Genomic DNA, 14,993 nt, shown 5'->3' with positions numbered 1-14,993 from the left:
TCTTGAAGAAGGACCTGATGTATTTCCTTCAAGTTGTGGAAATTGAACCAGACTATAAAATGGAGCACTTTTTATTTTTCAGCCTCCACAGGAGAGGAAATAGAGAGGGGTCATCTGAAGGCTCTTGTTCCTTTTTCTATTTCTGTAAACTTGTGCAACAGAGTGACTTCCGATCCTGACTTCCTCAAATATCTGACAAGCCACCACCTCTTGACTATGAGGTGAATTCTTTTTTCAATGAGAGAACATCTCCAGTTGCAGTGCCCCACCTGGTCCTCATGCTGCTGAGGCTCTTGCTGTTGATCTGCGGTGAGTAGGACAACTCAGAGCAGGGTTTGGGATTCCAACCACTGGGGCCCTGCCTCCTGAAGAGCTGTGGGACTCCTCAGGACTAAGTTTCTGCCTGGTGATGCTCAGGGATGCTGATATCTCTACTTCTAACTGAGGGCTCAGAGTCAGGCAGAAAGTGGGAAATACTGGAAAGCCAAATTTTTGAAGAAAACTTCCACTTCAGATTTTCTGTCATAGGAAGTGTTCTCTGTCTGTCTTTCTTTCCAATATTAATTCTGTCTTTGTTCTTGGTGTTTTCAATAATCACAGAGATAATTCATACCACAAATTTCCCTCTTAGTTCCTTGCCCTTCCTACTATCAGCATTATTTCCCTTTATCCCTTCTTGACTTCCCTAGTCCTACCGTCTAACCTTAGAATTTATCATCACTAACAACTTCCCCACTTTCAAAATCTTTGTTTTCAGCATCCCCACTGTGCCCTCCCACCCACAACTACATTGTATTTCCAGCTTACTTTCTCTAACACTCCATCTCCAACACGTCTTCAACTCCCCAGGATTACTTTTCCATCGCCAATTACTACACTCCATGTCCTCACTTCTCACAGCATTCAGCTTAGATCCTGTAGTCCATCAAAATACTCCCTTGGATACACCTTCATCGCTCTTCCCCCATAGCACTCTTCTGATTAACACACTCTTCTGCATGCTTCACATCCGTGCCTAAGCAGCTGAATGTGACTTTAAAACAAAAGGCCCAATCGTGTTGACTTATCTCTCTTTAAATGTAGGACCACAAATCTCAGGTGACCATCAGCAGTGCCAGGCAATCCTCCCACACTTTCATAGTCAATGCTCTTCCATTCTTGGTGACCACTATTTCATACCTTCTTTTTTCTCCTCAAACTTCTCCCTTCTTACTCTCAATTTATAATCTTGCTTCCTATTTCACTGAGAAAATAAAAGTGATCAGAAGAAAATTGCCTCCCCTTCCTACTGCCATGCCTGTCAACCTGCCTATCTTTGCATCCACACACTCCGCCTTTTCTCTCCTTATCATGAATATATTGTCCTTCATCCTATCGTGAATATATTGTTCTTCATCCTATCATGAATATATTGTCATTAATCCTATCAAAGACAGAACACTCCAGTTGTATGTTGGGTCCCAGACTCTTGCTTTCTCAGAAACTTCGCTCCATCACCAAAAGTTTTCTCCATTCTGGGTTATTCCCTAAATATACAAACATGCTACAATATCTTTTATCTTAAAATAATAGAAATGTGACGTAGTGTTCTCCCCATTTGCTGAACCATTTCTCTTATCTCCTTTTATAAAATTTTCAGTGAGTTGCTACATTTACTTCATCTGATTCCACCTTTTCTTTTTTTAAATTCATTTTTAACTTAAGGGTAGTAGGATTCACTTTTTTGATATACCATCTATGATTTTGACAAATATTTAGGGTCATGTGACCACTGACACACTCAAAATACAGAGCATTTACATCACTTCAAACATTTCCTCATGCCCTCAATTTCTTTATAGTCAGCTTCTCCCCCATTCCTAACCCCTGGCAACTGCTAAACTGTTCTAGGTCCTTATAGTTCTTCCTCATCCTTCCTTGAACCCACTTCATTCAATCTTTCATCCCCACCACTCCATTGAAACTGCTTTCGCTAATATCATCAACCACTTCCATGTTGCCTTATCCAGGATTCAATTTTCATTTCTTATTTTCTTCAGCCTCTCAGGAGTATTCGACACAACCAGTCCCTCTTCTGGAAATACTTTTTCACTTGGCTTTGGAATACCATATTCTGCTTATTTTCTTTCTAACTCAATACCTGCTGCTTTTCTGACCTCAAAATGTTTGACTTTCCCAAGGTTGGTACCTAGACTTCTCTTCTCCATCCGTAATCACTTTCCCAAGCTGTACAGTTTAGTACTGTACAGCCGCTTTGAGCCGCTTTGAGCTTAAACTGCTTAAACTCAAGCTTTTCTCCAGCTTTGATCTCTCCTTTGAACACCTTTCAGAGATTCAACTGCTATTCAGCTGTCTAATAGATATCCTAAATTCAACATGTCCAAACATATCTTTTGATCTGCCATGTGTACCACCACTACCACAAAACTTAAGCTACTTTTCCCCATCACATCTTCATTTCCATAAATATCACCACCATTCTTCCAGTTGCTGTAGCCAAAAATCTAAGCATCATACTTAATTCCTCTCTTTATTTTATACTTTATATCCAATCCATAAGTAATTCTTATGGATTCTACTTTCAAAATTTATACTGAAATCTCGCACTTCACACCACCAGTACTGCCTAACCTGAGCCATCATCCTCACTCTTCCAGACTAAATTGCTGCTAATGTTCTCCCTGCTTCTGTTGCATGACTATCATCTTTTCTTCTCATAGTGTAAGAGTGATTTTATCAATGCAAATTAAGTCAGAACTGTCCATATCTCCCCATCACATCTCAAGTGAAATCCAAAACTGTTACCAAGTCTGCAAAGCTCTCCATGACTTGCTCCTGACTACTTCGAACACACCAATATCTACCACTGTCCCCCTACCTAGTCAGTTCCAGGTACACTTGCCTTCTCATTCCTCCTTGGACAAACTCATTCCTTCTCAGGGTCTTTGCATTTGCTATTTCTCTGCCGGGGATGCTCTTTCTCAAATATTCAGAAGGCTTGCTCTCTAATTGCATTCAGGTTTCTACTCAATTGACATCTATCTAAACAGTCAAGACCATCCTAAGATACTCTGTAACTTATTTTGCTGCTTTATTTTTCTTATAGCACTGATAACTCTCTGAAACCATGTTATATATTTATTTTTTAATTGGCTTTCTACCACTATAATGTAAATTACTTGACAGCAAAGACTGTCATTCGTATTTACTCCTGTAACCCCAGTGCCAAGTATAATGTCTGGCGTACAGTAAGCATCCAAAATTATTTGTTGTATGGATGAATAAATAAAATGTGATTTTCACGCTAGCCGCCATTGATTCCCTTCTCCTACTTGAGGAAATAATTATTCAAATAAGCATTTAACCTAAAAGAAAGCAGGCATTTCAGACTAAAAATGGGCTAGACTAGATAATAATAGTGAGATAATATTTAGTGAATGCTAAATAAATTCCAGGCACTATTCTAAACATTTTATGGATATCAATTTATTTAATCCTCACAAAAACTCTGTGAGGTAGGTCTATAATTATCTCCATTTTAGAGAAAAGGAAACTAAAGCACAGAGAGATGAAGTGTTTTTCCTAGGGTAACACAGCTTGGAAGAGGGAGAGCCAAGATTCAAATCTATGCCATCTGGCTGCAGACTCTGCATTTTCCCCAGAATTTTCCATTCTTGATTATTATGCCATAGTATTATAGTCAAATCCTTGAGAGTTAAGAGAATCGTTGGAGGAATCTGAATTCATTCTCTGGATCTAAGCCTCCTCTGATCTGAAGTTGGTAAATAAAGGGGCATCATGTCTTGAGCACCAGCCCTTCCACTCTCCTTGCCTGACTGTCGTTACCATGAGTCAGCCAGTCTAGTGCTGGATCATCAAGACTTTCGAGATGAGGGGATGGCAATCAGGGACTTGGAGAAGGGAGCTGCCAGGTTGTTAGAGGACAAAGGCACCACCTCCTAACCATAGGTTAGAGAAGTTATTGGAAATTACTTTCTGATCATAAAGATGAACTATGTGTTGTTTTGTGGGCAGATGTTTTGTGGGTGATGTGGAATGTGGGAAAAAGAACAGAGAGAAAGAAGGAAGGGAGAGAAAAATAAGGAGAGAAGGAGGGAAGAAGAGTAGAAGAGAAGGAAAGAGAGAGAAAGAGTAATGGAGAGAGGAAGGGAGAGACGTGGGGAGGACATGGGGGAAGGCAGATGTGTTGTTGGGAAAGCTCTTGGGGATGTTAAACTTTGTGTACAGTTGGGATTTGCTGCTTTGTACTGATATCTGCTGAATTCTCTCCTAGCTCCACTCTGTGAACCAACTGGTGAGTTGCACTTCCCTTTCTTCTTCATGGTCAGTGGGTGTCTTGTCACTTGAGCTAATGCAAGAGGCCTGTGGATGGCTGTCTGATGTCTGGTGACAGCCCCTGAGATATACAAATGACAGCAGCTCCCTTGGGCCCAAGCTGCTTGTGTTCACACCAGGTTCTGTACCTGACACATGCCTGCTCAGCTCAGGGGCACTTTTGCTCTGACCTTCTCAAAACCACAGTCTTTTTTCTGGGAAATCCCAGCTTAGGGAGGAAGATGCTGTTTGCACAAGGAAGTCAGGGGGTGTCGAAGATTAATATTAGAAGCATCTCTGCCCTCCCAGCCTCAGGGGCTCCCAGGGTCCTGCTTATTCCCCAGCTGGGTACTCCACCAGGAGTGATGGAGGAAATGCTGAAGTCACACATTCATGGAGAACATGACACTCAATCCTCGGGCCATGTGCAAAACAAAGTGGTACTGCTGCCTCCTTCCTGTTTTCAGCCCTGCTCTACAGCCACAACTATTACCCCTGTGCAATTTCTCTCTCTCAGACTCTGGTTTCTGCAAACTTACTTCATTGCTCTGATCCTGATTTAAAGTCTTACTTTTACCAGATGAAGAGAGGAGGAAATTTTCCCCCACAAGGAATCTTTCACTAAAGCGTGTTTAAATCTAGTCTATGGCAGAGCTGCTTTCTTGTACATACCAACCACAGGGTTAAAAGAGGTTATCCTTCCACCTCAAGAACACAGGCTGCATGTGCAACTAGGGAACACAGGATTAGGAATTCCCATGACTAGAGATATTTAGAATCAACTCAGCCTTCTGGGTTCCTTACCCGATGTTTGCCCAACTCTAACTCATGCCTTGTGTTAATGCCATGATGCCTTGTACCTGGCCCAGCTTTTACCTCATAATTGCATGTGTCCAATCCTAGCCTAAGCAGAAATCCAAAGCCACATCCAGGATGAAGAAACAAAGCTTCTGTCACCAGGAATTTTCCAGATAGTCTCTGTGGCTGAGAATTATGTGAAACAAACTCTGGGCTGCAGGACCAAGCTCCAGACCCTTGCAAACTACCCTGTCCAGTGTCCTACTTCAACCCCACCCCAGCCTCATTCAGAAGAGTTGGTTACAGGTGCCTAATGCATATTTTATTCCTTTCTCTGCTCAGCCGCCAAAGCTGAGCAGGTCCTCTGGGGACTTCTGCTTCTCGGTCCTCTGTGGACTACAGTTTTCCAAGGAGAGACAGTAACTCTAATGTACAGGGTATTCCATGACTCAGCACAGAGCAAACATTCTGTTACCATGGTTGAATTTACTTTTTAAAAGTTCCAGGGTAAAGCATTCCAATAGGAAGTCTTCGAGATTACAGATATTAGACCAGAAATCATCTCTCAGCGATCTAGAACACTTAGCATTTTCATCTGATGTGGAGAGAAAAAGGCTTTTCCTAGGAAAATTCTTAAAATTTCCCAAACAGCAGAGGCTCTGAAGAGTGGCTAGACAAATGCGCAAAGAGCCAGTGCTACCAGGGCTTTGATGTTTCATGGGCTGCTGCAACTGGGGCAGATAAGGGGATGAGATGAAAGCAGGACACAACTTGACCCATCTTTAACTCACACAGAAAAGAGCCCTATGACCAAAAAGGGATACATCCCTGAGGCGTAAGATATGGATTGAATTTGCTCCTTATGACAATGGCTTCTACAGAAGTTTGTATAGAAGTCCCTGATGTGTGCATGCAGGGCATTTCCAGGCAAGTGCATGCCTGTCCCTTCCATTAGTAATAGCAGTAATAGGGACAGGCGAGAAATAGTAAAGAAGAAATTGAGTTCCTCTAAGTCTTTCCCAGACTGATTGATCCTCTGGTTCTCATATTCTGTTTTTGAAAGAGATAGTGTGGGTCTGAGATGTCAGAGGAAAGGGAACAGAAGAAAATAATCAATATAGCACTTTTCCTAAAACTTCAAGCATCGTCATCTCCAATGCTAACTCCAGTGACAGTCATCAATAACCCTGCACTGTCTCCGAAAAAGGTCTTTTTAGTTCATGGATAAAACTACAAAGACTAAGAACCAAGTCAAAGGTAAGAGTTGCCTTGTGGAAGGAGGTGATGCTGTACAGGGGCAGGATGTGCTGGGGGTGAGCAGACGGCAAAGAAAAGCCCAGGGGCCACTTCAGGGGACAATATGAGGGGTGGTCTGTGTGTCCAAACGACTGGTTCTTTGAGTCTTGTCTTAAATGCTGAGAACACAAAGTGCCTCTTACCAGAAACTCTGACCCCCGTTGCCCTGTAATATGTGTTTAATCCTTTTCTCTAGTGGTGTTTCTGAGAGCCAGCCCCTCTCAGCCCATAGAGGGGAACTCAATGACCCTGACTTGTAAGATCCAGCATGCTCCACTGAAGTCAGATGCCCAGTTCTGCTTCTTTAAAGATGGTCAGACCCTGGGGCAGGGCTGGAACAGCTTCCCGGAGTTCCAGATCGCCACCATGTGGAGGGAAAACTCAGGGTCCTACTGGTGTGGAGCAAAGACAGCATCACCCAAAGCGATATGGAGCCAGAGTATCCAGATAGATGTGCAGAGTGAGTGCCAGTGGGGCCCTTTCCTGGGGTGGGCTGAGAAGGGCAGAGGCACAAGGCCGGTCTTCCCTGACTGTTTTATTCTGCTCCTGAAGGAATAGGAGTTGTTTGAAGGATATACCTGAGCTTCTCTCTTTATCGGAGTCCTTAAGGGATCTTCCCTTATCCTTGCTATTCCCATTCAAGCAAACAGAAGAATGTTTAGGAAACCCTTACTATGTGTCTTCACTGTTCTGGAGAGTGTGGGGGAAATAGCTGCATAATACATGGTCCCTGGTTACGAGAAGCTGAGGCTCGACCGGCACCCTAAACAACCAGGGCGAAATATGTGGTGTGTAGGGTTGACTATTAATAGAAACCCCAGAGAAGGGGGAAATCTGACTGAGGTGGTAAGAGAAGGCTTTGTGGGGAAGGGCTTAGGGAGGAGAAGTTGGGAACTGATTTTGAAAGACAAAAAGAAAAGAAGGAGTTTTGTGATTCTGAACCATGTTATTCCATGTCAGTGTTGCCACTTCTGACATCCTCTCCCCTTCTCAGACAAAGACGTATCCATTGTGCCATAAAGCAAATGTCTAATGCTTCTAGAAGGCTGGGCTTTCCCAGACTCACTCAAAACTCAACACTGGTGAACCTGGACCACCACAAAGAAACCACTGGACAGTTCATATGCTGCAGGCCCTGTTCTGGAGCTTCACACATGCTGTTCAACTGAACCTTCACAACTATAGGAGATAACTGTCATTATCATTTCCATTTTACAAATGGGAAATTGAGTCTCAGAGAAGTTCAGTAATTTGATCAAGCACACGTAGTAAGAGTTGGAACCAGCATTCAAACCCAGGCAGTTTGATTTGTAAACTGGACTCGTAACCATTATATTACCGTGCCTTGAAAAATGAGTTTGAGGGATCAGGGTTCTGGGAATCACATTGTCCTAGGCAGGGAGGTCATGCTGCATCCTCTATAGTAATATTATGGTATCTTTCTTACCCTACCACTATCAACCTAACCAATACCAATTCCACATCAGCAGAACTCCCCTCTGCTGCACCTCACCCCTGCCATTAAACTATATAGATTATTGACTTTATCTGAGGCCTTTGCTTTTGGGACTGTCACGCCTACTCTAGGTCCCTGAAACTCTCCCTACTCAGGGCCCTCCTATGTCATCTTGTGTTCCTGCAGGAGTTCCCGTCAGTAATGTGAGCTTGGAGATACAACCTCCAGGGGGACACGTGATGGAGGGAGAGAAGCTGATTCTTGTCTGCTTGGTTGCTGGGGGCACAGGAGACATCACTTTCCTCTGGTACAAAGGGGCCCTGGGTTTAAACCTGGAAACAAAGACTCGGCGTTCACTGACAGCGAAGTTTGAGATCCCTACGGTGAGGGAGAGTGATGCTGAGCAATATTACTGTGCAGCTGACAATGGCTATGGCCCCAGTCTCAGTGGGCTAGTGAGAATCACTGTCAGAAGTAAGTTCCACTACCTTCAGCTTAGCCAGCAGGTCGCAAACTGGGTTCCATGTTCCCCTGGGGCACCCTGAGGAAGTTCAATGGGGCTGAGCCTCTGTGGGCAGGGATTATGAGTCTGTCACATCATCAGAGACCCTCTCTGACAGTCCACTATCTCTGTCAGTTCCAGTGTCTCGCCCTGTCCTCACCCTCAGGGCTCCCAGGGCCCAGGCTGTTGTGGGAGACATGGTGGAGCTTCACTGTGAGGCCCAGAGAGGCTCTCCCTCGATCTTGTACAAGTTTTATCATGAAGATGTCACCCTGGGGAGCAGCTCGGCTTCTTCTGGAGGAGGAGTGTCCTTCAACCTCTCTCTGACAGCAGAACACTCTGGAAACTACTCCTGCGAGGCCAACAATGGCCTGGGGGCCCAGCGCAGTGAGGTGGTGCCACTCAACATCACAGGTATAGCTCAGGCTATGGAACTGTCTTGGTTAATGTCTCTTGTCTAGTATCCTGGGAGAGTTTTGCTGACCCCAAATGTTTTTGGTGGTGTGCTACCAAAGATGGGGCTTCAGGGGGTGGCACTGTTCCGGGAGGTGTATCTGGGGCATGGAGGACATGAAGGCTGGGTGCCTCCCTTCTTCTTTAATCCATGTGATAAGATACAAGTGTCTAGATAAATAAATCCCATCCCATCCCTCCCTCTGGGAAGAGCAGACCTTGGCCTCAACCCACACTCAAGATGTCTGCTCTCCAAACCCTAGCCCTTCTCCTTGGGAGCTCATGTACAGATCTCTCCCCTCAGTGCCTACAGAGGACAGAAAAGAGCTTCTAACTTCAGGAGTCATTGAGGGGCTGCTTGGCATCCTTTGTCCCACCACTATTGCCCTATTATTTTGCTGCTGGCTCAAGAGAAAAATCGGTTAGTATTTATTGGGATTGGTATTTTGTTACTATGACCTTTTTTTTCACTGAAATAGGCTAGATTTGTGACAAGTATACTGTAAAGGATGAATAGATCCTGTTACCCACTCTACCTACAGATCTGCTCACAACCCCCAGCATGGGAATGGCACCTATTAAAGTAGTGCGATGTTTTTAGTAAAGTTCTCCATCCTCCATGTGTTATCAGTCGAGGCTCAGCCTATATCTTGTGCTTCTGTGATTTAATTTTTATGCAAAAATGAAACTCTAAAATAACTAATCAGCCACTGGAGGAGAAGTACAGTTAGCAATTTCAGCTATACTGACCATCTCCCAGTTAAAGTCAATGCATCAATTCTTTTCTATTTATTAAGGTAACATTTGTTTACAACACTATATAGATTTCAAGTGTATATCATTATAATTTGACTTCTATATACACTACAACACGTTCACCACCAAAAGTCTAGTTTCCATCCATTACCATACAAATGCCCCCCTTTACCACTTTTGCCCTCCCCCCCAATGCCTCAATTCTTGTTTGCCTTAGAGTATTGTCACACGGTTTTTCTTCTCCCTAAAATGCTCATCGACACATCCACACATTCTACTCAATGCTAGATCTTTCTCACTTTTCAGTGTAAATATCGTTTTCTCCAAGAGGCTTCACCTGGCCACACTGCCTACGATTCTCTTCTATTATTTTTCATCAGAGTACCGAGTTATTTAGATTCATACTTTATCACAATTGGTAATTACATATTTATTTGTATGTTTAATCTTGGTCTCCTTTTCTCCATTGAACAAGAGGAAGATGGGGGCAAGAGAAGACAATGTGGGTTCTCAGTTAAATTCCAAGCTTTTCCTGCATCTTTGGGCACCTCACCCATCTATAATGTTGATGGGGGACTGCCTGCTTCTGAGAAGTCTTGTTGTGATAAGATTAGGTGGCGTGGTTGTAAAACCAAAAGGAAAAAATATAATAGGTGTAAGAGTTCAGAGGTGTGGATTCATGTCTTAGCTCTGGTATAAACTGTGTTTGGGAAGCTAGCTTAACTATTCTGGACCTGAGTCTCTTCATCTACAAAATGAAAGATCTGCCTAAATGACAACCAGAATGTTCTCTGGGCACACAATGGCATCTTGCTATGGACATGCTGGCACGAGGAACATTCCTCGCACAAGGGCTATATGAAAGCACTGAGAAAGAGTTCCTCCATTGACATGTGCGCTCATTTGTTTGACTTGCAGGAAGACGTTCAACCAGGGATCCACCAGGGTGAGTCCTCTGCTTTTTCTGTGTTCACTGACAATGTAGAATAATCTATTTAAAAAAATTTGAATTGACCTCTCTCATGAGCTTTTTTCATATTTTATTATATCCAAAACTGCCACTCCAGAGTCCTCCCACTTATAACTTTGAACGTTCACTTGCTATTCCTCTTCTTTTATATAATTAATTTAAATCTTCTTTTAAACTAATTAATTTAAATCATTCATCATTCTTACTAATTTATCTCCTTCACTAAATATGCAGAATAAGAAAGTTACATTGCTTTGACCTGTTTCATGCATTCATTCAATCAATTAACCAATATCTGAGGGCCTGGAAGTCACTCTGTTGAGTACTGAAAGACAGGAAAATACGGAAATATGTGGAGAGTCTTAGAGTAGTTAAGATGTACATGCATTTCTGTAATACAGGCCAGAGAGTCATAAACATAAAGAAAAATTGTTGATGAAGTTCTTTAGAAGTTTAGAGGAGGAAAAGATATTTTAAATACTTCCATCTGGGAATAACCAATGTTTAGCTGATATATTTTTATAGTGTATTATTGTTTATGCCAACAAAAAAAACAGATTTTTTTTTTCCAAATCAGAGTAGCTTTCTTTCAGTGGTACATGTACAAGCAAGACCGTTTTCTCCTCAAGCTGCTTCTTCTGCCTAGCAACCTGTTTTCCATCTGGGGTGAATCAGTATTTCTTTATTCAGTATTTACTGAGCACCTATGATGTGAATGGAACTATTCTGGGTGTGGGCAATACCACAGTGAGCCAGTCAGTTAAGGACTTGACACTTAGGAAATACATAATCTAGTGATACTCTGCAATGCCCTACTCAGCCCAGGTATAGGGCTGTGGCTTGTACTATGCAGTTGTGCTGATTGCTGATTTTCCTGTAAATTAGTATTCTGCTCAGGACTTTCTATCAGGCTTCTCTCCTTTAGTGTCTTATTCATAATCCCAGTCAGCAATGTCTGGGACATCTGGGATGCTATCCCAGACAGATAGCATGTGTTTCTGTGTTTGCAGGAGCGCTCCCAGCCCTGTACCTCAACAACCCACCTACCTCAACTCACCTGACCCAGTGCAACAACAACCTATATACCAAAATGGTGAGGCTTCCCAAACGACCTGGGCAGAGTAGGTAGAGAAAGCTGAGGAAGGGGCAATGCGGCGATGTCTGCTAGGCAAGTCTGACCCTGCTGTGCCCCAGCCACTTCTGCAAATAGGTGGCTCATCTGTCTTCATAGCTGTGGTAGGTGGTAAGTATGCAGTAAGTTCAATGGCAAGACGAAGGGACTGTGTCATGATGCTTCCTTTTTTCTCTTGCAGTGAATGTTGTAAGTGGGGATGAGGTTTATTCTTTGGTGTACCAAATGCAGCAGGAACTGCAATCAGCAGTAGGTGAGACATGAGGGAATGAATTTGTCTCTGACTTTTGCCTTTCCTGGAACCAAGAGGATAATCAGTGGCTGTGTATGTCAGTATGGCAGCGTTCTTCCTCACTGTTGCTTCTTCCCTTGGAGCTGACCATGAGCATTGCTGTGCCTATCTGAAGACTGGCCTTTGACTGGAAGCTGCCTCCAGGAGAGCCCAGTGCTGATGCTAACTTGTCTCCTGCGTATCTCCCCAGTCAGATGGCAGCATTGGAGATGGTGGCTTCTGCCTGCCCTCTCTGAATAGGCCTATGTACTCCCTGTAGCACTTCATCACAGCTGCCTAGTTGCTGCTGTTGCCCCATCCCATACATGCTAGGCCCAAAATTGCTGAGAGGTATAAATGCCGGGAGGGACCTACTTACCTTCCCACCCCCAGGCTGCCAATTTTCCTCTGTATAGTAAAGGAATCATATTTGTGATAGGGAGAAAAGCAAGACAGAATGGAAATAAATCCATAGGAAATAGACAGAAGAGGAAGAAGCCTTTACTAACGCAAATTTAGTGAAGGTGTTCATAAGTGGAATCTGACAGTATGTACCATACCTTTTCCTCCACAGTGGAACCCCCAAGGACACGTAATGAGGATAAGGTAAGTTGGAATCCCTATTGTTCTTTCCTGCATGTTCTTCCTCTCTTTCTTCTGGGCGACTGGTTCTCAAACTTTTAAAATTGTGGCCACTTAGGAAAAACAAAAGATACAATGGTCTATCTTCTCCCTTATCTCCCCTCATAATAGGGATAAAAACATTTGGTTATAACAGTAAAGTGTCACTGTACAAGGAAATTTTGAAAGTTACATATACATTTACTTTAGCAATGGGCATATGGATGATTTGCAGTTAAACTGTAGTGCGTGCCTAGTCTAACAGTTCTATTTACTTGAAAATCTTTATCATGAAATACTGTTGAACCATACACATATCACTGTGCTCTAAGGCTAACCCAACAACCTGTAGAAAACTAAATTACTATTAAACGAAGCTAAATCAATAGTGATTTGTGTCGTTAAAACTCAGCAATTCGTAAACCTTGAACAATTCAACACATCACTGATGATACAAAAATCCCTTCAGAATATTGCAGGAATTCCAACTGTCCAAGTGTTCAAGGACAATAGGTGCTTTGTAATTTTGTCTAGTGTGGTGTGGCAGCTAGATGACTCAGGACAGAATTCATGTCCTTGGTCAACTGCAGTGACATGCTAAATTTAGTTTATGAATACAAAATTTTGACATCCTTAAAAAATGACAGCCTCTGGAACTAACAATGGCCCATTCGAATGAGAAAAGGCCTTGTAAGTTTTGACCAGCTTGCAGCTCATCAGGAGCACTTCTGTAGCTGACCAGTGGAATGTAGCCCTTTGAAAATGCTAGCCTAGGGTCAGAGTCTTCCAAGAGGCTCCAATTTATATGCTGTGTGGTGCACCGTGATAGGATGCATCCAGGCTGATTGGGGAAGAGAACCTGTGGCAGGCATGTTCTTATCTTCTCTGCTCTGTTCCTATCCATGTGCCTTTGCTTCTAGGACCCCTCAGCCATATATTCTTGGCTGAAGAAGGCGAACGATACAGATTTGGATTATGAAGATGCTATGTAAAGTTATGGAAGGTTCTGCTCTTTGGAAACCATCCATGACCCCATGCCTGAGAACCAATATGTTCTTCAGAGATCCTGGGGGAGTCAGCTGTCCAGTACACCTCATCCAGGTGCTTTCCTCCATGAGAATATTTCTGCAACTACTGTGAAGTGAAGTTGGCTCAAGCCCTGAAGAACTCACCCAGGAGAACCAACACAAATGCAGAAATGGGAAGGACTTTGTTACCAGAACTGGATTCCTACTGGATCTTTTAGGCATAGGTCAAATTGTGCTCTAATCTCTTTTTATAAGAGGAAACAGGATAGGATAAAAATAACTGTGGATCTTGGGGTAGAGGGACAGTGACTCTTAGAGTGCATGGACCCAAGGTTAGTGCTTTTGTGGGACTGCTCCATACAGAGAGCTGTGTCCATCATTTTGTTCAAGTGCTTCCTCTGCTCAGACAGTACAGAACTCCAGCCCTGCCACTTACTTTAATCATACTGTTTCTGTATAAAATATGACTCAGTGCATTTGGGGTCACTGTTACCAAAATAGAATTAAAATTAAGTTACATAAAAAGTTATTGTGGTTACACTTAATTTTAGGGAAATATTTTGTATGTACAGGCCAATCTAGATGCGCTCACATTTATGGTGAGATACAATCTTTGCAAGTTTCACCACATCCAAAGTTCTGTATTTGTTGCAGCCTCTAGAAGCTTTATGAATATAACTTTTCTTCCTTTATTCACAAACTTTTTGAAAACTAAGTAATATGGTCTGGAGTTTGTATTTTAATTTTAAAACAATCATACATTCTTTTAAATTAAAACAATTTAAAAGTATATGATGAAAAATTTAAGTCTTCCCTATAATCCAACACCACAAGTAGTACCCATTGTTAAAAACTTAGCATTGTTAAAATCTTAGCTTTGCATATATTTTCCTATTTTTGTACAAACACTTATACATAAATACATGTAAATATATACATATTTAGAAATATACCTATATAACAAAATATCACGAAATAGTTTCAAGTCTGTATATAGATCTATTGTACTATTTTAAAAGGCTTTGTAATATTCTGTTACATAGATAATCATAATATATATTTTTCTTTTTTTATTTTGGTAAAATATATAATATAAAATGTACCATTTTAACCATTTTTCAATTTATAAAATTATATTTCTATTATATTAGCAGTGAACAATTGGAAATTATGAAAATAATGCCGCTTATAATAATAGCAAATATATAAAATATTTAGGTATAAATTTGACAGAAGAGGTGTAAGACCTGTATAGAGAAAATTACAAAACATACTTGGGATAACATAAAGATCTGAATATCTTGCATTCATAATTTGGATGACTCAAAATTGTTGAGATACCAACCCTATGCAAATTCATCTTTAAAGTCAATGC

At 42.0% G+C, this 14,993-nt stretch overlaps 1 protein-coding gene across 1 annotated transcript; it reads left to right on the top strand.

Annotated features, from left to right (window-relative positions):
• The first annotated feature begins 232 nt into the window (after nt 1–232).
• On the top strand, nt 233–13,912 carry FCRL1 (Fc receptor like 1). Its single transcript, XM_058539513.1, has 11 exons — nt 233–309; nt 4,295–4,315; nt 6,626–6,889; nt 8,072–8,359; nt 8,523–8,801; nt 9,145–9,261; nt 10,515–10,542; nt 11,577–11,659; nt 11,880–11,951; nt 12,544–12,575; nt 13,511–13,912. Exons 1-11 carry the CDS (start codon nt 279–281, stop codon nt 13,580–13,582), a joined length of 1,287 nt encoding a protein of 428 aa, XP_058395496.1. The 5' UTR covers nt 233–278; the 3' UTR covers nt 13,583–13,912.
• The last annotated feature ends 1,081 nt before the right edge of the window (nt 13,913–14,993 follow it).

This window comes from Diceros bicornis, chromosome 4, assembly GCF_020826845.1.
Source record: "Diceros bicornis minor isolate mBicDic1 chromosome 4, mDicBic1.mat.cur, whole genome shotgun sequence".
In the NCBI taxonomy this organism is placed as follows: Eukaryota; Metazoa; Chordata; class Mammalia; order Perissodactyla; family Rhinocerotidae; genus Diceros; species Diceros bicornis.
Note: the sequence above shows the minus strand (reverse complement) of the source record. Positions and strands in the feature narration are given on the sequence as shown.